Below are 25,736 nucleotides of genomic sequence, written 5' to 3' on the forward strand. Positions count from 1 at the left end.
TATTTCCTTTTGTAATTAAATTAAACTTTTGATAAAATGGTTGTCTGCTCAAAAAATAATTGCTTAGTTGCCACTAATGCGGTTGACTCCCATGATTATATTCTTTGTTGGTTGTGTGACAATGCGGTTCACGTTAAGTGTGCAGGTTACACAGGCAGAATCAAGGAGTCTATTGCTAAAGGTGGTGGCTTAAAATATGGATGTGATGCTTGCCGGGTGGTCAAGAATGAGATGCGCTCTTTCATGAGGCGGACTAGAGATAGTTTTGACACTTTAAGTGCAGGTTTTAATAAACTCCAAGCGGAGTTTACTGCGGTGGAGACTCAGTTCAGAAGTTTATCGCTTATGAATGAGTCTCCGAAACGTAAAAGGACCAGTCCTTGGGGTGTTTCTGTATCTGTAGATCCGTCAGCGTCTCTTATCGTCCCCGACCGGTCTCATGCACCGTCCACTCCTAATGTACAGCAATTGATATCGTTTAAGAGCCCGGTTGTGAATGCTATTAGTAATGAATTACCGGTATCACCTGGGAATGATCTCTTAAAAACGATGTCTATTGTAGTGTCCGATGTGTCTGGGCAATTACCCATTCCAATGGAAATTGCCGATAGTTCTAAAAGTATCGAGGGCCCCGTAAACAAGTTGACTGCTGCAGTGGGTGACTTGTCCAACGTTACTGCTGCGGCTGACGCTTCGGGACCGCGGCCTCTCGTTGGCATACCACCAAAGAAACATATATTTGTTTCTAGGCTAGACCCTGTTGTCACATCTGATGATGTAATAGCCTATATTCGGAAGAAAGTTAACGTCTCGAATATTGCGGTGGAGAAGTTTAAATTTTCTTATTCTCGGGACATTTCGTCCTTTAAAATTAGTGTTTCTGCCAATATCTTCGACACTATATGTCGAGAAGATTTTTGGCCTAAACATATAATAGTTAAGGAATATACTGTAAAAAAGAAAAATCGGCAACCGATTCGCTTGCCTACAACAACAACTAATACTATTCCTGCCACATCAGCATCTGCTGGTGTGTCAAAAAACTAGCTTCGTCCCTTAACCTGGGTTACCAGAACGTTAGAGGACTGAAATCTAAACTTCCTAATCTCTATGTAGATAGTCTTTCTTTTGAGCATAACATTCTAGCTTTCACAGAGACGTGGCTAAAACCTGATATTGCTGATGCATCGGTTTTTTCCACAAACTTTTCTATTTTCAGACGTCACCGGATTTCTCGCATAGGTGGTGGCGTTCTGATAGCTGTTGATGCTGCTTTATCATCTGAAATGATTCAATTTTCTAGTACCCAGGAGATTGAGTTTGTCGGTGTTAAAGTAAATTTTAAATCTTTTAATGCTTTCATTACTTGTTCCTATATTCCACCATTGTCAGACATGGTGGTATATTTAAATCATTTAGAGGCAATTCAGTTTGTCTCCTCTTTAGTTTCGAGTCAAGACATGCTCATAGTTGTAGGTGATTTTAATTTACCCGCTTTAGCATGGTCACTAACAGATGAATCTACCACGTTGCTGCCCTCTTTGTCACATGACTTTATTGATGGCCTTCTAGGCTTATCTTTATCCCAAGTCAATCCTGTCTTAAATTCTAATGAAAAATCGTTAGATCTTATTTTTGTATTGGATTCTTCTTATTGTGAGGTTTCTAGGATCGAACCATTTGTTCTTCCAGAAGACAAATTTCATCCTACATTAAATTTAAAAATTGATTTGCCCCTGCTTTCACCATTACTTGGTTCAAATGAGTTACCACTAACTAGGTGCTTTCGTAAGACTGACTTTGCCAGCCTTAATGAAAACATTGCTACTACCACCGATTGGTCTTATCTGTACAATTGTAGTGATATGAACTCGGCTGTTCGTTTTTTCTATGATACTCTGAATTCACTCTTTGATATTTGTGTGCCTCTTGGTAGGCTGGAGCGGCTTAACAAACCTCCCTGGTTCTCTCGCGAGCTATCCAATTTGAAAAATGTGAAGACACGATATTATAAGAAGTTTCAAAAAACACGTCGTTCATCAGATTATGCTCTGTATACAGTCGCTCGCTTCTAAACGTAAGACCTCTGCGCACCTATATTTTTTGTCTTTTCAAAATAAAAAAGCGAGCACTGATCAGGCAATTGCCGATATGTTTGCGAGTTTTTTCAAAACAACTTATTCCTCAACGGAATATCGAGCAAGTCCGTATCCTTATCATTTAAAAAAGGCTAATTGCATTTTCAATCCAGTGATTGATGAAAGTTCTATTCTTAGCGAACTTAAATTAGTTAAACCTGTTTATTCTCCGGGGCCAGACGGTATTCCTGGATGTGTACTCAAGTTCTGTGCAAACGCATTATGTAAACCCATTTTAAAATTGTTTCTATTGTCTGTAGAATCTTCCTCTTTTCCATCTATTTGGAAGGAGTCATATATTATTCCTCTGCATAAAAATGGCAAAAAGTCCGAAGCCTCTAACTATAGGGGTATCTCAAAATTGTCCGCTATTCCGAAAGCTTTTGAGAAAATTATAACTTCTCAATTGCAACATTTTTGTAGCTCTATTATTTCGCCATCCCAACGTGGGTTTGTGAAACGTAGATCTACAACCACTAACCTTTTAGAATTTACATCAATAATTATCAAGGGGTTCAAAAATGGTAAACAAACTGATGTCATATACAAAGCCTTTGATTCCGTTAATCATACCCTATTACTTTCTAAGCTGAGCAACATTGGGTTTCCACCCCTTTTCCTTTCTTGGGTTCGAGAATATTTAACAAATAGAAAACAGAAGGTACTTTTTAAGTCTTCTTTCCGTTTCCATTTCTGTGACTTCTGGTGTACCTCAAGGTAGTCATCAAGATGACCAAGGCCCTCTGCTCTTCACACTATTTATTAACGATCTTCCATCAGTCATTGTTCATTCGCGTGTGCTTATGTATGAGGACGATGTCAAGCTTTGTCTTACTTATAAAGATACAGATTCATTTAGTCGGCTACAAGCTGATCTTAAAAACTTTCAATCCTGGTGCCAGTTTAATCTACTAAATCTTAGCACTACCAAATGTAAGGTAATGACTTTTTTTCGTAACTCTCCTCAACTGGTCACTTATTTTCTAAGCAACAGCCCTTTAGAACTTATGGACCATAAGTTAAATTTTAACACCCATATTTCCACCACGGTCGCAAAGGCCATGAGTGTCCGGGGTTTCATTAAAAGATGGTCAAAAGAATTTGATGACCCCTATACAACTAAAGTTCTTTTTACTTCGCTTGTCCGTCCTATTTTAGAGTATGGATCTTGCATTTGGTCACCTCAATATGAGTCGCACCAGATTAGACTAGAATCCGTTCAAAAGCAGTTCTTGCTATTTGCTCTTCGTGGCTTAAGCTGGGATCGCAATGTCAATTTGCCGTCGTATTCTAGTAGACCTCTCTTGATTAACCTTCCGTCCCTAACTAACCGTAGAATTATGCTTGGTGTCATTTTTATGCACAAGCTCCTAATTGGTGATATCGACTTGCCTGAGTTATTAGCTCAGGTGAATCTGTCGGTACCATGTAGACGGAGTAGACATCCTTTAATACCTTTATCGCTTAGTCGTTGTTCTTCTAACTATGCTATGCATGAACCTTTTAGGGTCCTCTGCTCTGATTACAATCTTCTATCCCCTGTAATCGGCTCAGAGTTTTCTATTAATATGCTTAAAACATCTATCCTATCCCATTTAGTTAATAGATAGCTATAGTATTATGTGTTTGTCTGTCTTTTCTATTGTGTATTTTGTCCACGCGATTCGTGCCGTGCGTTATACGGCTGCACCCCTCGGTCGGTCGGGTGGGAGGTGGGCAGTTATCTGCTTGGGCTCGCGCGTAACAGGCTTTGTCCTGGTGTCGTAGGGGCCACTTGAACGTACTGCGCATAGTATCGTCAACGTCCGCTATCAAAAGCACAAGCATTAAAAGCGAGATGAGAGCGGAGCAAACAAAATAAATTTTTGTGCTACTGCTACGGAGCATTTCCTTTTCTGTTGCTCTCGTAGCAATTTCGTAGTCGCTCTCGTAGCAACTTCGTAGTCGCTCTCATAGTAGATCTGTACTAGAGGTGGGCATGGGCCGAAATGTTACATCCAACCCAATTCAGCCCATGGGCTTCAAATTTCACCCGCACCCGAAAGCTAAAAAAAATTTGGACATTCAGAGGAAACTGTAATTCCACAAACTAGGAGCACAACAGAGGCATCACTCCAGAGTTGATCCTTGGACTTTCACCTTGGGAAACACATTGATGCTTATCGCCAAGCAACTGTGAATGTAAGCGCCAAATCCAAGAACCATAAGCATTGGCTGACTCATGTTACCCAGCGATCGTGGCCACTGCTAATATTGCAGATGCATCCGCTATACCCTCTTGTCCATCTTAACTTGCATGTTGGATTTATCTCTGTTGTGCTCCCAGTTTGTGGAATTACAGTTTCCTCTGAATGTCCAAATTTTTTTTAGCTTTCGGGTGCGGGTGAAATTTTAAGCCCATGGGCTGAGTTGGGTTGGATGTAACATTTCGGCCCATGCCCACCTCTAGTACAGATCTACTATGAGAGCGACTACGAAGTTGCTACGAGAGCGACTACGAAATTGCTACGAGAGCAACAGAAAAGGAAATGCTCCGTAGCAGTAGCACAAAAATTTATTTTGTTTGCTCCGCTCTCATCTCGCTTTTAATGCTTGTGCTATTGCTACAACTACAAATAGCGTATCGAAAATTTTTTGCTCTTGCTATTGCTCCGTTGGTGCTCTCTTCTATGCTACGTAGCCCTTCGAAATCAGAGCAGTAGCGGTCATCATCACTACACAAACAAAACCTTCAAAGTCTTCGTCTTTGTATGTCTGCATTCTTATACATACGTCAGCGTTTAGCACGTATACAGTTTATGTAGCGTTGCGTCTGTGTGTGCATCCGTGAGCTCATCGGCTCTGTTGATTTCGAGCAATGACGTAGTAGGCTGGAGGCAGCGTTTGATCAGAGCCGATTTATATTGACTGTAACTTGTGTTCTATTTATCCGATCTGATCGAAATTTAGGGATCTGATGTTTATATCAAAAACTATCACAGTATATTTCATAGGGTTACTCCAGCTCCTTTACCTATTTCTCCTATATATAACTACTATAACTGTATATATATAATCACTCACACGACTTTCGGAAGCAAAATATTTATATGTGAAATAAATCATAGAGAGTTAAATTGTTTAAAGTTCATCACCAATACTTTTATGAAGTACTTTTAGAGTATTATCAATTGTAAAAAAAAATTGGGGCCTCTTGCTTTTATCTGTTGAGAAAAAAGCTTTTAAAGAGCGGTCACTCACACGACAGCAAATATATATGGGCTTAGACATCATTGCTAAATTGTATATATCATTGCATATATTAGAAATGTTAAGCTTTTTTTGTAGACTTATGTTTTTTTCCACATTGGCATCGACCTTTTTTAAAAATTATTTTTCTGAATCAGTCACACGACATTTTTTCCAGTACTGTTTTCAATGTATTTACATATACAATTTTAGTTAATACATTAGTATTTCAGCTATTAATAAAAACTAAAATATTAAAGGGATAGTCATGAGGTGTTCACGACTAATAAACACTCTATTCATTTGATGTAACAGAAAAAGATATATTTTTTTTTTTTTTTTTAACGTTTAATATATATTTGTTGAATTTACTCTTAAATTAGAGCCTAACAACAAGTTTGAGATATTTTTCTTAGACTAGTACTTAAGATAAATCCTGGGGATATTGCAGGCGGCCCTAATCACTTGTTATTGGGTTGGTCTGTCATTTCTTTTAAGACGAGTTCTATTATTAGTTCGCGTAAGGGAATTGGCAAGAACATTTGGGTGTGCATCCAGTTTCGCAGAATACTTTAGTTGTTGAGTACCTATTTCAGATTTTACGCTAGGTATATTTAGATCATTTTGAATGTTGTCGTTTCGTATATACCACTGGGCCCCCGTGATTGATCTTAAAATCTTCGACTGCGCTCTTTGTATAATATCGACATTGCTGGTACTTGCATTTCCCCATAGTACGGCTCCGTAAGTCCAGATGGGTTTCAGTACGGAGTTGTATAGGAGGACTTTATACTCCAGACGTAGAGGGGACCGAGCATTGATGATCCAATGTAGGCTACTCGCTTTCAGTTTAAGCTGTAACTTTTTTGCTTCGATGTGCTTGCGCCAAGTTAGTCTTCTGTCTAGGTGGATGCCAAGGTAAGTGACATCCACGGCTTCAGGAACTGGTACGTTGTTTAGCATTAGAGCTGGGCAGTTTCTTCTGTTAAGCGTAAATGTAACATGTTTGCATTTCTGCTCGTTGACCCGGATACGCCAGGTTGCTAGCCATTCCTGTACCACCTTAAGGTGTTCCTCTAGTTTTGCAGAGGCTTGTATTGAGCATTTGGATCTGCTAAGGATTGCCGTGTCATCGGCAAAAGTGGACGTTGTAAGTCCTAAACTCGTTGGTAGGTCTGCAGTGTACAGCAGGTAGAGCAATGGGCCGAGTACACTGCCTTGCGGTACACCAGCTTTGATTTCAAAATCAGCGGAGACGGAGGCATTACATCTTACAGCGAATTTCCAAATGGAAAGGTAAGATTCCATGAGTTTGTGTGTGTACTGTGGCAGTTTTTGCTGGATTTTGAACATCAGACCCTCCAGCCAAACTCTATCGAAAGCCTGGGCAACGTCGAGAAAGACAGCCGCACAGTATTCTTTTAGTTCGAATGCTGTTCGTATTTCGGATGTTATGCGATTGACTTGTTCAATTGTACCATGTTTTTCGCGGAAGCCAAACTGGTGTGAAGGGATTGTGTTCTCCGATGCCAGAAATGAGTTTAGGCGGATCTGCAGGACCTTTTCAAAAAGCTTCGAAAGACATGGCAGCAAACTAATTGGCCTATAGGATGATGGCTGGGTTTTGTCCTTTCCCACTTTAGGAATCATGATGATAGTGGACTTTTTCCATGTTCTTGGGAAGTAGCCAATTTTTTGTATAGCGTTGAACAGTTTGCAGATATATTGTATTGCAATGATAGGGAGTTCTAGGATAATTTTCGGTGTGATTAGGTCATGGCCAGGGGCTTTTTTCGGCTTTATGTGGTTTTTAATAACTGCAGTGATCTCGTCCGATTGGAGTTCCGAGTACTCACTATCCGTTAATGTGTTCGAAGGGGGAAGTACAGATGAGTTTGATGTTGGATTTGGCTGGAAAACCATTTTAAGATGTGTGGCAAATACGGATGCCCTCTCTTCGTCCCTGCGGGCCCATCCACCGGTTGGACTCCTTATCGGTGAAATTGTCTCTGTAAGAGCGTTTAAAGTTGGGTGGGCTTTCCACAGAGGATGTTTAGTGCTGGTTGGACTGAGCTTTTCTATGTATTTCCTTTGAGCCCAGCTTTCCTCTTGTCTTAACGCCTTGGAGAGGTTGCGATGAGCTTGCCTTAGGCGAAGTTTTGCTGCTGGTGATCGAGTAATCTGCCATTCTCTTCTTAGACGTCGTTTTTCCGTTACTAATTGTTCTATCCGCCGGTTCGTAGGCCTGTCAACAGGTTTGGTGTAAGAAGAGGCATGTGGAGTAGATACTCTTGCTGCGGCTTCCATCATCGACTCAAGTGCAGAGACGCACATATTAATGTCCTCTGCAGCATCCAGTTTCGGCGAAGAGTCAATGTGGGCACTCATGTACATTTTAAATTTAAGCCAATTTGTTTTGTTGTTTGTAAGCCTATATGGGCGATCAAGTAGTTAAGGTCTTGTTAATAGTGTGAATAGCACTGGAGAGTGGTCGGAAGATAAATCTAGCAATGTATCCACAGTGATCCGATTACGCGGAATCCTCTTGGTTACTGCGAAATCAATCAAGTCAGGCACTTTCTGTGGGTCTTTGGGCCAATAAGTAAGCCTACCCGGTGAGACGCAATCCATCTTATTGAGAGGGTTGACTATTGTGTTGTACAACTGCTTTCCTTTAGGATTTACCAGGCGAGATCCCCAGTGCGTATGTTTGGCGTTATAGTCCCCTGCTGCAATGAAGCGATCTCCGAGTGTGTTAAAGAAATCGGTAAATTCCTTTTCAGAGATTGAGAAGCGTGGTGGGCAGTACAGGGCGACCAATGTAGTGTTGCCGCAACTGGTTTGGACGGTTATAGCAGTTGCTTGTAGGTGCTGTGTTTCAAATCTGTTGAGGAACGAGTGTTTTATACGGTTTTTGATTAGGATACCGGTCCCGCCATGAGCTTTTCCGTCTGGATGGTTTGTTGCGTAGAAGGTATATTTTGGTATTTGAAAATTATTTTTTGATGTTAAATGTGTTTCCGAAATCAGCAAAACGTCGATTTCACTTGAGTCTAGGAATAGTTGCAGTTCATTTTTGTGCTTGGAGATGCCGTTAGCATTCCAAAGACATAGACGTAGGGAAGCCATTATTTATTCTCGATAAGCTTCTGGATAAGCAGGTTTTGATTCCGCATCAGTTCGTGCATACAGTTTTGCATGAACGTCATAAAAGTGGTCATGTTTTGGTTGAGTGAGATCAATAGGGCCTCTAGACCACTTGGAGTTTGCTGGCCAAGCTCTGGTGCGCTAGGTTGCAGATTCTGTAGATGGCGGAGTGACGGGGTCTCTTTCGCGGGTTCCGTCTGTCCAGTTCGGAGCACACTAGCGAAGGATACACTAGGACTGGTTGTAGCAGTCATGTTGGATGATCTAGCAGCCTTGGCGAAGAAGACCTCCGGTGTAGTTTTGGAGGCGTTGAAGATGATTTTTGGTCCAGCTGGGGGTTTGCGCCCGTTTAGGTGTGATTTAAGATCCTTAAAGACAGGACATCCTCTGTAGTTGGCCGTGTGGTTCCCTCCACAGTTGCTGCATAGTCTTAGTGCGACGTTGTTTCTGTCCTTGGTGCAAATTCCATCTTCATGATGTTCGCCGCAGCCAACACACACTGACCTAAGATTGCAATTGTTAGAGGTGTGGTTGTATTCCTGGCAGTTTTTACACTGCGGTGGTTGGCGTCTCTTATGGGGCTCCTCTACGGTGATTCTTCTGTGCAATAGAAGCTGTAGGTTGTAGATCGGGTGCACTTCATTTGGCTTCGACCGCTTTGCATCTGGTTGGAGCTCGATTTTAAAGAGCGGCTGTGCGACTTTGTTCCTGTTGATGATGTTGACAACGGACTTGACCGCAAACCCTTTTTCGACCAACGCGTCTGCTATTTCTTGAGTAGGGACCGATGGCTCAATCCCCTTTAACACAACCTGGAGCCCTTTACTGCTTTTTAGTTGGTAGGTATAGAAGTTGATGTTAGCATTACGGAGGTACTTTTCGATGATGCGGAAATTGTCGTCAGTTTGGGCTTGACATTTAATTTCTTTAATGTTACCCCTATTGAGAGGGGTTACAACAAAGTTATTTGCCCCTACTGTTTCTACTAGCTTCGAAATCAGGGCGCTGCAGTTGGCTCCACGGATGTATAAAGGGGGTGTTCTAGCCGATTAAAATTTATCTACAGCGCCTTGCTTGATCGTCTTGCTGATCGGCAAGAATTTTAAAACCATTCACGCTAAGGGGTGCTACTCGTTCATTTGGTTTGGTTATTTTCGGTGTATTGCCACTTTTTTTCTTTTGCGTGCTTAGCTTCCGCTTAGTTATTTTAATATGTCTGTCCATTCCAGTTTGGACAGAAGTCGTTGGGTTTACTATTGTGGCTGACTCTGGGCGACTTGTCGTTGACGGCTTGAGGCAGGTCAATACTTCGGCAGACGTTGCAGTAGTTGCTGTCAACGAGCTGACGGTGCTGGTTGCTGTCAACGAGCTGACGGTGCTGGTTGGTGCAATCGGTGACCCAGTTATCGATATTGATGGAGAAGCACACTGCTCTCTCCACGGTAAGTTGCTGTTAATTGCTGAGTGGCTGGCACTTTCGGTGTTATTGCTTACGTTAGCATTCGGTGGGGTCGGCGACACCACCGAAAAGTACGCGTTGTTGCGTTGGACCGAGAGTCGACGCTCACGTTGTTGTTGTACAATTAGTTCTTGTAGCTGTTGTTGGTGGGGATCGAGAGAGCTTGGGCCCGAATTGGTGGACATGGCTTTTGTAAAAATTAAGCACTTTGTTGTTGCAACTTAGTATTTATTGCTATTAGAGCAATCTAATTGTAAATAGGCGTCTCTGAGGCGACTGAGAGCCCTACACAACTTTTTGCAAACGCAGACTTTTTTTTTTTTTTTACACTCAATTTTTGCGGGGTGCATTAAAAAACACGTCTGCACACGGCGGCAGTTGAATTGGAACTTGAAAAAGATATATGAATTTATTTTCATTTTGTATGAATAGACGTTTCGCGCTCTTTTTATTATCTTCTCAGGGTTGAACGAAGTGAAGTGATTTCTCTTCAAGCGAACAGTATTTTTGGCTGCTTCCAATTTTGGGTTCATTTTTGTTGGTGTTTTTACTATGTCGTCTAATTAAAAAAAACACAGGTTAACCAGTTGTTTTTCCGTGCTCATTTGTAAAAGGAAAAGGTACTGTGAAGGGCATCCCTCATAGTTTTTTGTATCTGCCACACTTTTCTTTTAATAACGGCACCAACTGCCCCCCTGCTTTGTAATCCGACAGTTTTTGTGGTTCATTTTTATTTTCTAAATTTACCGCCTTTGATTTTCAGTTTTTAAAATTTATTTTTTGTTGCTCCATCTAAATTTTAATTAAAAAACGCTTTCAATAACTATGCAAACTTAAATTTATATAAGGGTTTGCACATATGAACACTTTAGGTAAGAGAACTCCAAATGTCCTAAATATTATTAAGAGTAATCTCTTATAAACGTAGCAAGTTCACTGTACACACAAACTCAACCTCTCTTAGAAATATTTTGTACATGTGAACTTTTTTCACTATTTCTATCTAAAAATGTAAAATTGGAACATTACTTGATACAATATAATGAAAAACACCCAGATCTTTGGTACTTTATGATTAGACCCTGTGGTTGACTTTTTCCAGAAATGCCCATATATATTGTTCTGACGCAGGCAATAAAAAGCCCGAAAAAATGTCATACCAATAGCGTTTAAGAAGGCTAAGTAAAACGACGGATATGGACATATCGTTTCAACTTCTTATGCTGATAAAGAATGTATGTATATACTTTATTTCATTGAAATATACTTACATTTATATATATACATATATATACATATATATACATATATATACATATATATACATATATATACATATATATACATATATATACATATGTACAGTGGCGGTCACGTATTTAAGACGTTTTTTTTTTTTTTTAGTTCTAATTTTCTCGGCTCCTAAATAACCTAATCGAATAATTTTAATAATAACTACGAAAGAAAGTAAATTGAATTTCCCGTCGAATGACATATTTTTCATTAAAATCGAATAAAGTAAAATCGATTCCAGTGAAAATTCCTTTTACCTAAACAGCGGAAAAGGTCATACCCATAAAAAGAAAGAGACGGAGAATAGAAGGGCAGTTTTGCATAAAATGTCTCATATTGATAGGCAAAAAAACGATCTAATTTTTATTCGATTTTAATGAAAAATATGTCATTCGACGGGAAATTCAATTTACTTTCTTTCGTAGTTCAAGAAAAAAGTACTTTAGTATGAATTAGTGTCGTAAAATGGACTCGCCCAAAGGACCAAAAATTTTCATACAAAATTCAGATTTTCAATTGGCCCCAAATTGAAAGTTGGGGCTAAATCCAAAATTAGTGGTATGCAGTTTATCTTAGTTTTGCTAGATCTTCAACTTCTTCGAAGATTTCAAACGTCTATCTTCAATATTTAAGATTTTGGAAAAAACGTCTTAAATAAATGCCCCCCAAAAAAAGGACTTCTCTTTGTTCAAATGCACCTGTGAAAAAAACGGATTAAACTATGAAGACCATTTTTACGGTTCATAATCTGAACACAATAACCAACAAATTACAGAAAAAATTATTCGATTAAGTTATTTAGGAGCCGAGAAAATTAGAACTAAAAAAAAAAAACGGGTGAAATACGTGACCGCCACTGTACATATGTATATATATATGTATATGTATATATATGTATATGTATATATATGTATATATATAAATGTAAGTATATTTCAATGAAATAAAGTATATACATATATTCTTTATCAGCATAAGAAGTTGAAACGATATGTCCATATCCGTCGTTTTATTTACTTTCTTTCGTAGTTCAAGAAAAAAAGTACTTTAGTATGAATTAGTGTCGTAAAATGGACTCGCCCAAAGGACCAAAAATTTTCATACAAAATTCAGATTTTCAATTGGCCCCAAATTGAAAGTTGGGGCTAAATCCAAAATTAGTGGTATGCAGTTTATCTTAGTTTTGCTAGATCTTCAACTTCTTCGAAGATTTCAAACGTCTATCTTCAATATTTAAGATTTTGGAAAAAACGTCTTAAATAAATGCCCCCCAAAAAAAGGACTTCTCTTTGTTCAAATGCACCTGTGAAAAAAACGGATTAAACTATGAAGACCATTTTTACGGTTCATAATCTGAACACAATAACCAACAAATTACATTAAAATTAAAATTAAAATTAAAATTAAAATTAAAATTAAAATTAAAATTATTCGATTAAGTTATTTAGGAGCCGAGAAAATTAAAACTAAAAAAAAAAAAAAAACGTCTTAAATTCATGACCGCCACTGTATATATACATATATATATATTAAATTGTAAGCCGTTTTTTTGTAAGTTAATGAGTCATTCAGGAATCAACCAATTTTGCCCATTTTTTTTTTAAATGTTGGTTGTGGCCCAAAGAAGGGTTTTTTTTTCCAAAAGAAAGTTAATTTTCAGTTTAACCAATTAACTAAAGGCGTTTAAAAATGTATGAATAAAACCAGTTTTATACACTATACTATACGTTAGAGGTATACGTCAATTTTTTGCGTTCAATAAGAGAAGTGAGCTTAGAATTTAAAAAATTAAGTGAATTGTATATAAACCACATTCAAAATGCCACTTCCACGACGTTCAAATACTGGTAGACGAACACGAAACGCCACAGGTGTTAGAGAATTTCGTAGACGTAATGCGAACACGGTTGGCAACAACATGGAATTGGCGGCTTATAATTATGATAGCACAATTGATTATAGCATATATTCCAATATTGGACAAATGAATAAAGAATGTGTGCATTGCAGAGCATTGAAATTTATGAACGAAAAATTCCAGATTCAAGGTCAGATATACCATAGGGCTGGGTCACTGAGTCACATTCCCAGATGCTGACCATCAGTTTTTACAAATATATTTCATTGGTGATGTTGATAGCGAATTGAACCAGCGCTGTGGAATCGCTACAAATGTTAGAAGAGAAATCTTGAGTGAGCTGCAAAGATTCTTCCATCAGCACAATGAATTGGTCAAATTATTCAAGAATGCACTGGATCAGATGCCCACCGATGACCATAAAATCATAATACGTTCTGACAGAACACCACTCGGACAACATGCCAGGCGATTTAATGCACCAACAATCGATGAAGTTGCAATCGTAATAGTTGGAGAACAATTTCATCAAAGAGATATTGTTTTGCATCGTAGGAATGAGCAACTAAATCGTATTTCTGAACTCCATCGTTGTTATGACGCATTCCAATACCCGATTTTGTTCTGGAAAGGAGATGACGGGTATCATATCAATATACCAATGATAAATGCAATAACTGGTATAAAAAATTGCGATCAGTATCAACCAAAATAGTAACTCTTAAAATTTTTAGGTCAGGAAACAACGAAAAAAGTTAGTGCGATGAATTATTATTCGTATCGATTGATGATTCGTTATCAAGATGACAATTACATTTTAAGATGCAATAAACTTTTTCATCAATATATTGTGGACATGCTAAAGCCGAGAGCGAACGATTGAATTTCATCCGTCATAATCAAGCCAGAATGAGATCTGAAGAATCATTTACGTGATGCACTATTGCCTAATTTAATCGAAGCAAAAATTCTAACTTGCAAAGAAAGAGAAGTTGTATTAATACCAAGGATTCCATTGATATCAACTGACATGCCATTCGAATTGAAACGTCTTCAATTCCCAGTGCGTTTATCATTTGCAATGACGATAAATAAAGCGCAAGGACAAACCCTTCAAATGTGTGGGGTAAATTTAGAAGAGCCGTGCTTTTCTCACGGACAATTATACGTGGCATGTTCCAGGGTGGGAGCACCAAATAATTTGTTTATTTATGCACCTGGAAACAAAACAAAAAATATTGTATACTCAATAGTATTAAACTAAGTTAAGTGCGTAGCAATCAATTTGAAAATTGCCACGTCGAACATTTAATAGATGAACTAAACATTTAATTCGCCAGCAAGTAAAAAAGGGGGCAGAGCAACGCTTGCCGGGCCAGCTAGTATATATATATAACGGGTGTTTTTTTTGGCGTTTGGTTTTTAAAATTGAAATGAAACACACAAAATTTGAATATTATTGTTAAATTTTTTTTGAGATGATAAAACAATCTCTGCCAATTACTTTTTAAAAATAACTTCATGTAAATGTTGGCCGCGACTGCGTTTCAAGTGATCAACACGGAAGGTCCAATTTTGCACCACTTTTTCCAGCATGTCTAAGGGAATTTTTATTGACACTGGCCGCTACAGCTGCAATATTCTCTTCTGTGCGATCTTCATTGACACTGGCCGCTACAGCTGCAATATTCTCTTCTGTGCGATCTTCATTGACACTGGCCGCCACAGCTGCAATATTCTCTTCTGTGCGCACTCTCCGTACACGATTCGATGGTTGAATGTCCAATAAAGTAAAATGTGTGCGAAATTTGTCCACAATTGCCTTTATGGCTTGCTCGGTTGGTCGGTTGTGTCGACCATAATATGGACGTAATTTGCGAAACACATTTTTCACAGAACACGAATTTTGATAATAAATTTCAATGATTTGTAAACGTTGTTCGGGCGTAAGTCTTTCCATGATGAAATGGCAAACTAAACTGAGCATTTTTCACTTTCACAGCTGTCATGAACATCATGCGGTATGTCAGTGTTGCCAACGTGAAAAACCAAATGCTTAAAAAAACACGCGTTATATATAAAATATCAAAGAAACTAACATCGGCTATGCCGAAGTTTATATACCCTTGCAGTCCTTGGCAATAATAATTGTACATGTTCAAAATTTGTTTTCTGCAACTCAATTCATCAATATACAAACAAAACAATTTTAGTCTTTATACTACAATTTGTGCTTCTTCCCTCATTCCCAAAGCAGAGCAACGCACGCATACACATACAGTTTATGTAGCGTTGCGTCTGTGTGTGTATGCATGTACTCTGTTGATTTGATAATGACGTAGTAGGCAGCAAGCAGCGCTGCCGGCAGCGTTTGAACCGATTTATATTGACTGTAACTTGTGTTATATTTATCCGATCACATTCAAACTTCTGAGGTTTTATATCCAATACTGTCATCTTAATAAATTCATGGGGATACTCCAATTTTTATGAAAATGTTTCTTCCAGAGCTATATGATATAGTGGTCTGATCCTGACAATTTTCATACTTCATTTTTCCGGGGTAATAAAAAGCTCCCAAAAAAATTTCATCCCGACAGCTTTTAAGATGGCTGAGTAAAACGCATACCCACAGACGGACCGACAGGCGGTCAGACGGACAGATGGACATGGCTATATCGACTCAGCTTCTCATGCTGATCAAGAATATACATATTTTATGGGGACGGAAATGTCTCCTTCTGTGCGTTACAAACATCTGACCAATTTTATAATACCCTCTGCAAGGGTATAAAAAATCAAAAATCAAGCCGGCTTATAATATTTTAAATCACAGGCAGCATAAAAGGTGAGCACGTTGTATGTACACCTAGACCTCGCTTTGCGTTGGGAATACGTTCCAAAAATACACGACGCAAACTGAAACTACGCAAAGTGAATTAAGATTTTCTATAGGCAACCATGGAAAGATCAAAGATAGGTTCCCGGGCTATGAAAATACTAATTTCTAGAATGAAAAATTGAACAAAGTAAACATTTAAAAACAAAAATGTTATTGCATTCATTCATTAAAAAAAAAACTGCTTTTATTAAATCAAAATAACCAGGGATTGAAAATGCTATGGAATTATTGGAATTTGTGGAATTACAGTTTCCTCTGAATGTCCAAATTTTTTTTAGCTTTCGGGTGCGGGTGAAATTTTAAGCCCATGGGCTGAGTTGGGTTGGATGTAACATTTCGGCCCATGCCCACCTCTAGTACAGATCTACTATGAGAGCTACTACGAAGTTGCTACGAGAGCGACTAGCAGAGCAGTAGCGGGAGCAGAGCAATATTTTTATTGAAATTGCTGCTATGTAGCAGCAAATGCAAACACTGAAAATAACCTATTCAATTATTTTATCTATATTAGTTTTTAGTGGCTTGGTTCACCAAAAATTTGCCCAGAGTTTGGTGAATAGCTTTTTTTTGTAAATTTAAATAAATTTCTTGGCAGTTGATGTTTGCAGCTACCGCCTGGGATACGTTAAAACTTCTGTCATTGTGAGGATCGTTTTTTATCAAAATTCTCCAGTTGATATTGGCGTTGCCACAATGGCTGATTTAAAAAAAAAGTTAAACACTCGAAACAACGCAACAACGAGAATATAACGACGCACAGTCAAAATTAGTACTAATAAAGCAGCGACGCAATTTCGAAAAAACGCAAAACGAAACGACGCAAAGCGAGGTCTAGGTGTATAGATATTTGAAGAAATTCTATCATCAGCAGACTTGTAATTTTTTTTATTTTTATACCTTGCAAAAAAGGTTTATTAATTTTGGTTAGAAGTGTGCAACGCAAAGAAGGAAGCATCTCCGACCATATAAAGTATATATATTCTGGATCAGCATGACCAGATGAGTTTATATAGCCATGTCCGTCCGTTTGTCCGTCTGGATCAACACATTCGTAACAGGCCCGGGCGTGGTGTCATATGGGCAAACTTAATCGTACTGAGCGTTGTACGACTACGTCTATATAAGAGCTACAGATTTGAAATGTAGGCTTGTATATACTGCACAGGTTGTATATCTCGGAATCAGACGGATCGGATCACTATATCCTGTAGCTAACAAAAAACGTGCAAGGGTATACAAACTTTGACAAACCCCGTCAGCCCCAGTCCTCTTTTGTTTAAGTTTTAGCACTTGAAGAATGTGCGAATTTGAAGTTAATAAAATGGACAAAGATATAGCGCTATAACTGATTGGCCTTCAGTTGCGCTGTTGGTTTGATTTTCTGACGAACAGCATTTTCCAAATATATAAACAGTTAATGTTTATGAGCGGATTGCATTTATTGATAATTCATTGTAATTACAATCGTGGACAAAAGTATTTTGACTTCACGTTCTCAAGTGTAAAATCGATTTTTTCTGGAAACTGAGAGGAGTAATGGTACCCTTTATTTTTTTTAGAGAGATAGTATCAAAGCTTTTTAATAGAGAGATAGTATCAAAGCTTATAAGAAACCAAAAGCTTGCAGTGATAACGGTAAATATGAAGTTGCTGTATTTATTTGAGTTAAAGATTATGCTTATATGGCTGGACAAAAGTATTTTGACATTTCAATGTCGCTTAATAGAAAGTGAGATAAAGTAAACTTTGCTGAAAAATAGGTTTATATTAATAAAAAGTAAACCCTCCTTTGGCATCAATGACCTTTTGTAAGCGTACAGGAACTGATTTGACCAATTTTTGTAGCGTTTCCAAGGATATGTCCTGCCAAGGTCGTTGAATTTCAGCAATCGTCTGCGTTTTCTTTTAATGTAAGCCCACACATTCTCTATTATGTTTAAATCAGGGATTTGAGGTGGCCAATCTAATGTATTGACTTCGACATCGCTTAAAAACTTTGTTATCATATGCGCCTTGTGGCATGGAGCGTTGTCCTGTTGCAGCACAAATGCCTGTCCAATGAGCCGGTCACCGGATGTAAATGCGTTGTCATTTAGGACACGCAAATATTTGTCCTTGTTCATTGTTCCATCAACTGGAACCAAATCGCCCACACCATTAAAGGACACGCAAACCCAGAACATAACCGATCCTCCGCCATGTGATACTCGCTCGCACACAGGCCTTATTTTTTTGCGAATATTTCTGGGCAATCTGCAATAAACTTTATTTTTCGAACCATGATACTCCAAAGAGCTTTCGTCTGTCCATAATGCTTGTGTCCAAAACGATTCTGGCTTGTGTAAATACATATGCTTTGGCGAATGTTAACCTTTTGAGCTTATTTTTTGGTGAAATTAAAGGAATTGGACGAGCAATATAGGTTGAAAAATTGGCCTCCTTTAGCCGTCTTTCGACAGTTTTTCTACTTATTGGTATGTTTAATTGCTCACTTAGTTCAATGGATGCTGCTTGTGGTGTAATTAGCACATTTTCCTTAAACTTTCTCAATATTATGCGGTCTTGAATAGGCTTTGTCTTACGTGGTCTTCCCGTTCGGACCTTATTTTTAAGTGGTTGATTGTTTTTTTGCTTATTTATTTGATAATAAATAGTTTATTTTGGCACTTTGTATAATTTGCTAAGGTAATCCACAGAAATACCTGCATTATACTTTGTGACCATTTCATTTCTAATCAGTTCACTTAATTCACGTGTTTTTCCCATATTTTAACAAAAAAAAATTCAAATATACAGAAACACCAACTAATATTTATAAAGATAATTAAACTATGTAGCGCAAAAGCATCAACAAAAATCAATATGATAAGCAATGTAAAAATACTTTTGTCCAGCCATATAAGCATAATCTTTAACTCAAATAAATACAGCAACTTCATATTTACCGTTATCACTGCAAGCTTTTGTTTTCTTATAAGCTTTGATACTATCTCTCTATTAAAAATTTAAAGGTTACCGTTACTCCTCTCAGTTTCCAGAAAAATGCGATTTTACACTTGTAACGTGAAGTCAAAATACTTTTGTCCACGATTGTATAAGAATCGATTAATACTCATACATAAGCATTGTACAGAGAGATAGTTGCGCGCTGCTGCGTCGCCGCTTTTTCTTTTTTGGTTCAGTAATAAATTGGCACTCAATTGATTCAGTAGCAAAGAATCATAAGGGGAAATTATCAATTAATTTTACAGTTCACTGCTAGATCAAAACATAGTTTGGTCATTCAAGCCGAATAAGGGAATTGGTTTTCGTTCGATTAATTTGTTTTTCGTTCGAAATTCTTTGGATCTATTGGAAAGTTTGGTGTGTTATTACTCTGGAATAGTTATTTGCAATGGAAGAACTAAAGGCATTGAGGTGTTGTCGGAGTCAACCAGCATCACAAGGATTCTGGATTGGTCAGAAAGAACCCAAACAGCATCGACTACTAAGGTAGCCGCTTGGATAGATCAACTTCAGTACTGGGGATTCCATTGACCTATTGAAAGATGTGTACGGCTATGTGGATACAGAGGTCGATCACACTGAAGGAATTCTTCAAGTTAGTAGATGATCGTTGTGAGGAGTTAGAGCTCAGCAAACGGGAGATTTCGGCTAGAGCACTATTTTTACAACACAGTAACTTTTTACGGTCAGTATGGTCAGATAAGCCAATTGCAAATCAGCCAGAATATAGTCTTAAAGCTCATTCTACGATTGACCTACATTGTCGAGCCAAGTGTCATGATTCAACATATACGCATAACCATTTAGGTGTAGTCTTCGACGTATTTTTAGTGTTTAATTTAATAAATTTCCTTGGGGTTTTTCTCCTTCTTTGTATTTTTTCCCCTAATAGTTATGTCATCACATACGCCATATGTCATGCAAAGCTTCTGCTCTCTGACGTGACGGTCGTGTTTTTGTTGCTCCTGAGTTTTTATCAATATTTATTGTTTTCTCGCAATTTTTAATTGTGCTTAGTTTGTTTACGCTTTCACTGGTGTTGTTTGCTTGACACCCTTGTGTTTTATTTCCATAATTCGCCAAATTAAATAGTTTAAACAGTTTTTTCAGTTTCGTGATTAGTGTTTGGTGCATTTAATTTTTTTTTTTTTCTTTTTATTTTTTTTTCGCTCGTCTGGCTTTGTTGTTCTCTCTGCTTTGTGCTTGTGCTCAGCTTCTCTCCCACGTAATCACTTTTGTAAGGCCGCCTCTCAAAGCTCGGCTTATAACTGTTCTTGCACTCTCTCTTGTGCTGTTTGTAATTATTGATTTATATCGATATATATACCTGCTTATTGCCAAACCATTGTAAGTTCGTGAAAATTACCTGATATGCTTAGAGATAGATTATGCTGAAATAGTTCTGTTCAGAAGTGTACAAAAGAGTTCTTATCCAGATGAGTATAGTGAGCTCGCCGGGGTAAACTCATTGATAAGGCAAGTAGTCTTCTGAAACTAACACCGGAGATGGATAATGAAGGTGTTACGTGTAGGCGGACGCATAGATAAAGCGTTTGCTGTTGATATGGACACTAGACGCCCAATAACTCTGCCACAGGGGAGCCACGTGACGAAACTGCTAATCACACATTATCACAACAAATGGAAGCATCAAAATGAGAATACGATCATCGCTGAAATACGTCGGAAGTTTTGGATTCCTCACCTACGCCAAGAGGTACGCCGTACGTCACGAACATGCTTCATATGCCGTATGGAGAGAGCTCGCCCAGCACCATCCTTGATGGGACAACTGCCCTCGGACAGAGTGACTCCCTTTGTTCGTCCATTTTCTTACACTGGAATTGACTACATGGGGCCGTTTGCAGTGGTTAGGGGAAGAGGAACAGAGAAGCGATGGATATGCATTTTTACTTGTTTGACTGGACGCGCCATACATTTGGAATTGGCTAGGGACTTGACGGCCGACACTTGCTTTAAAGTCATTCATAACTTGATGAGGCGGCGTGGAGTCCCAATAAGAATCAGGTCTGATAACGGGACAAACCTAGTGGGAGCTGAGCGAATACTAAGACAAGAATTGTATAAGAAAGTAGCTGCCGGGCTCGCAAGCGAAAAAATCGAGTGGATTTTTAACTGCCCATTAAATCCATATGCAGGCGGATGTTGGGAATGTTTAGTTCGAAGTGTAAAACGAGCTATGGGACATGCGCTACTACAAGGAAATTTAAAGGAGGATACCCTCTACAGCTTGATGTGCGAAGCTGAAAATATTGTTAATTCACGGCCTTTGACGCACATTGCCATAGATAGTCCGACAGGGGATCCTATAACTCCGAATCACTTTCTTTTAGGTACAGCCAACTCCACTCAGACTCCGCATCTGCAAGAAGAGGATTAGCACCCTACCATGAAGGATTTGCGGATTAAGCAACAGATGACTCATTCGTTTTGGCGCAAGTGGGTAAACGAATACCTGCCTGATTTGTGTCGCCGCAACAAGTGGTATCATTCGGTACAGCCGCTAGCTCTGGGAGATATCGTCCTTATTTGCGACAGCGCACAGCATCGAGTTAACTGTCAGAAGGGCAGAATCATCGAGGTGACCACCGGAGATGGCCAAGTACGATCTGCGAAAGTGAAGACCAGCACTGGAGAGTTACGTCGACCGGCATGCATGTTAGCCAAACTGGATTTTGGTGAATCTAAGATGGACTAGATTTACGGTGGCGGGGATGTTGTGAAGAAATGCCAATAGCGGTTAGAATTTAAATTCAAATTGAAATGTAATTTGATAGTGTTAGACTACCCATGATTTAGCTATAAGAACATATGATTGTTAGTGTTGTAAGATACAGTGTTGGAAGACACTAGAAGAGCTAGTGGAGAAAAGCGGTCACTTGATATCGAGCCGTGGAGAAAAAAGCGTGAGTAAAATTCGCTATTTGTTTTAAGTTGATTGATTTAATGTAATATTTCTTAGGAAATAAAACTCTCTCTCTATCTCTACTCATCAATCCCTCAACAATTTGGATGAAATTGGTACCAGGTGCGTTTGGAGAGGGTCAGGAGTTATTATAAGCCAAGGGGTCCACGGCGCGTGGGTCGAGTCAACAGATACATTTTGTTCACTAAACTCATGTTGGAGTTTCTGTTTATAAAAGAGTAAAGAGAGCAAGTTAGGACAATTATTTTGTGCCTGACTTGACTGGTATTTTCATTGAAGGCTAATTTCTTGTCTAACATAACTCCAAGGTTGGAATCAGAATGTCTGAAGTGAATATGTTATATATGATCGGTGAGAGGCACGAGCCTTGTGTACATCCAGCATCTATATCAATTTTCTGAGACATAGACTTGTCTATATGCACTTTAAAAGAACGATCTTTAAAAAAACCCTGAATTAGCTTTATGAACCGAACCCTAGAGGAGTTGACAACGCATTTAACTTGAACAACAGACCATCGTGCCAAACCGAATGCTGGACATTAAGGCAGCTAATGTCCAGCAGAATCATGCCAGTGGACTTGGCTCCTTGAATGTTTGATCTGACAATTTTATTGATTCTAACAATCCAAATCTATATTCTCGCCATACCAGCATGGGTTTACATCGTTTTGTAATCCAAGGTTTTGAAAAACAATGGCAAACTGTGGTGATGTCAGTAAGGCTTTCGATTTGAATCTGGTTTGCTTTCCGGATGCTCTGCTTGTTTGGATTTCACAATAGGTAAGAGGCAGATGATTTTTTTCCTCTCTCTCTAAGTTCATTTATAAAGCGCTGGTGGAAGGAGTTCAAAGTTCCATACACTACCAAAATACTTTATACTTCATTAGTCTGCCCCATATTGGAGTATGGATCTTGTGTTGTATCAAAACCAATTAGAATCTCTACAAAGACTGTTTTTACTTTCTGCCTTTCGTGATTTGCGCTGGGATCTACTTCAGTTAACTAACCTACCTTCTTTAACTAAGAGTTATGCTTGGTATAGCTTTTCTTGACAAACTTTTGCATGGTGAGATTGATTCTTCCGAGCTGTTGAGCCAAATTAACATTTCTGTTCCATCTAGAAGGAGCCGCAATTTCACACCACTTATACTTCCCACTTGCACAACTAACTATTCTCTGCATGAACCTTTTCGTATACTATGTAGTGACTACAACAGACTTTGCCACGTTATCGGTTCGGAAACATCACTTCCGGTTATAAAAACTGCGTTCTTGTCTTGACTCGCTTATAATTAATTGTACTTATCGTTATTTTAACCTAACTTATTTATACAATAACCCATAGGGTGAAATGGTATATTAAAGACGCCAAAATGTATGTAACAGGCAGAGGGAAGCTTCTCCGACCCCCCGACAAAGTATATATATTCTTGATCAGGATCAACAACCGAGTCGATCTAACCATGTCCGTCTGTCCGTCTGTATGAAAACGCAGATCTCGGAGACTATAAGAGCTAGAGCCACCAAATTTGGTATGTAGACTCGTGTTGTATGTAAATGTATAGAGTTAATTGGAATTTTGGCCACGCCCCCTTACGCCCAGAATTTACATAAAACTGGTTTCTTAAAAAGTATAGCAGATAGAGACCGTCAAATTTGGTTTATATACCAATTATTGGCAATAGCCGGTGGGCACGTGCGCCGCACCGACTCCAGCAATGCTGAACTGGGATCTGTAGCCATTTTTCATGGATAACTTCCCAATGCTAAGCTTTATTGGACGGTTTTTTCTTTGTGAAGCTTCTCTGAATGTTTCCCCATACATATTTAATGGGTTACCAATCCGACGACTAAGCTGGCCCTGGCATAACATCGTTTCTTTCGAATTGAAAATCAAATTTTTTGAGATTGCTCCTAGGTTTTGGGTCGTTAGACCGGTGATATGTCTATGTTATGGGCAGATTACATATGATATAGGAGAGCTTAACCTTCCTTATGATGTCCACTTAGATATTTCGATTCATGTTTTCATGAATCTTATGAATTGGACCAAGTCCTTTATATGAGAAACAAGTCCAAATCATGCCGGATTGCATAACCGTTTTAGCGTGTCGTTTCCGTATATTCTGGGCGACGTACATACTCTTTATACCCTGCACCACCAAACAGGACTACTTTAAGAACGCCTGGCCCGAGAATATTACGCTACTTTGCAATATGAAGATTCATATGGAGTTTTGTCAAAGTACACACGTGATTTACACGCTTTAAAGTCAAGAGTGGGACTTTCCTTCGACTTCGCGATAGTAGCTCTTGTTCTAGGATTCTACACCGACAAGTGACACTCCTTACCGACACGTTTAGATCATGTTTGACGAAATTAGAAGACGCAAACTGATTGAATCTGCTGTACATAACAATGTGACAGTCGTCTGAAGCCGTTTTTACGCGTTTTATAGCACGTTTTTCGTGTTTTTTTTGGTAGTCTAGGGCAGCAGAGAACATCTTTGCAGAACATCCAACTAAAATTTTGAAATTTTTTAAATGTTTTACCTTGATTTTAAAGGTTTTGGATCCATTCCGTCTTCTCAGCATAGCAATGCGTTTCCCTTCCGACTACCATGAAATTTTTAGCGTTAGTTGACGCAAATAATAGTACACCATAATTATCTAATTAATTACACTTACTACTGACAGATTTCTAAACTTTTAATTTGTTTTTTCCGCAACTAAACGAAACGCTGCTATTTTTGTGAACAGCCAAATTTGTGGGGTTAAGCACAAAAATGTGAAAAACAAGTTAAAAATGAGTAAAATTAACGGAATTTGTTCGGTTTTTCTATGCCTACATACCATTTTACAAAACCGAAGTCATAATACTGAATGTATAAAAAGGAATATGTGAAAAATTTTTGAATCTTTGTTAGCATCTACTGCACTGCTATTTTCGTGAACACAGCTGTAGGTGCCACTTGTTCGAACTGGGCGATATACGACTACGCGTTATACGACTACGACAAATGTCAATTGATGTCTTTAAGTTGATAAGGTCACGGAATATTAGGTGCATAAAAGTATTAAAATTATGCCTTACGATGTTTGCTTTATCTAATCTAATCTTTTTTTTCCACCCTTTTCAGATCATGTTTGGCAAGTTACAATTCAAAAAAAAGGAATATCTGAAAAAGCGGGAATTTCTGGAAGCTATCATTGTTGTTTAACTTCAAAGTCTTTAACTTTCTTGTGTATTGAGCCGAATAAACCACAAAGTGGTGCTAATCGACTTCCTAAAGTTGAAATACTTTTAACAACAATAAGACGGTAATAAGATTACACATAAAATATTAAAGAAGCTAACTTCGGCTGTGCCGACGTTTATATACCCTTGCAGTCCTTGGCCATCATATTTTTACATGATCCAAACTCTTTTTCTGTATCGTCAATTCATCAATGCACAGTTAAAAACCTTCAAAATATCATTTCCATTTATTTTTCTTCTTCTTCCCCATGATGCATGCTGCAATTGACACGCATACACATACAGTTTACGTAGCGTTGCGTCTGTGTGTGTATGCGTGTGCTCAGCTGCTCTGTGGATTTCAAGCAATGACGTAGTAAAGCCGATTTATATTGACTGTGTTATATTTAACCGATCTGATTGAAATTTCGGGATCTGATGTTTTATATCCATATCAAGTTTCACCTCGATAGCTCTGAAGATGGCGGCGTCAAGTTGTTTTGCACAGAGGGACGGAC

The 25,736-nt window shown here is 38.5% G+C and overlaps 1 protein-coding gene across 5 annotated transcripts in view; it reads left to right on the forward strand.

Annotated features, from left to right (window-relative positions):
* The window catches only part of LOC6652608 (insulin receptor substrate 1), a 169,464-nt gene that overhangs the window by 40,703 nt on the left and 103,025 nt on the right, over window positions 1–25,736 (forward strand). For all 5 annotated transcript variants that reach the window (XM_047012987.1, XM_047012986.1, XM_047012988.1 and 2 more), the window contains exon 3: window positions 25,121–25,301. In XM_047012987.1, coding sequence (XP_046868943.1) covers window positions 25,121–25,301 — 181 coding nt within the window. The remainder of the gene's footprint in view (window positions 1–25,120; window positions 25,302–25,736) is intronic.

Source organism: Drosophila willistoni, unplaced genomic scaffold, assembly GCF_018902025.1.
Source record: "Drosophila willistoni isolate 14030-0811.24 unplaced genomic scaffold, UCI_dwil_1.1 Seg492, whole genome shotgun sequence".
Taxonomy (NCBI): Eukaryota; Metazoa; Arthropoda; class Insecta; order Diptera; family Drosophilidae; genus Drosophila; species Drosophila willistoni.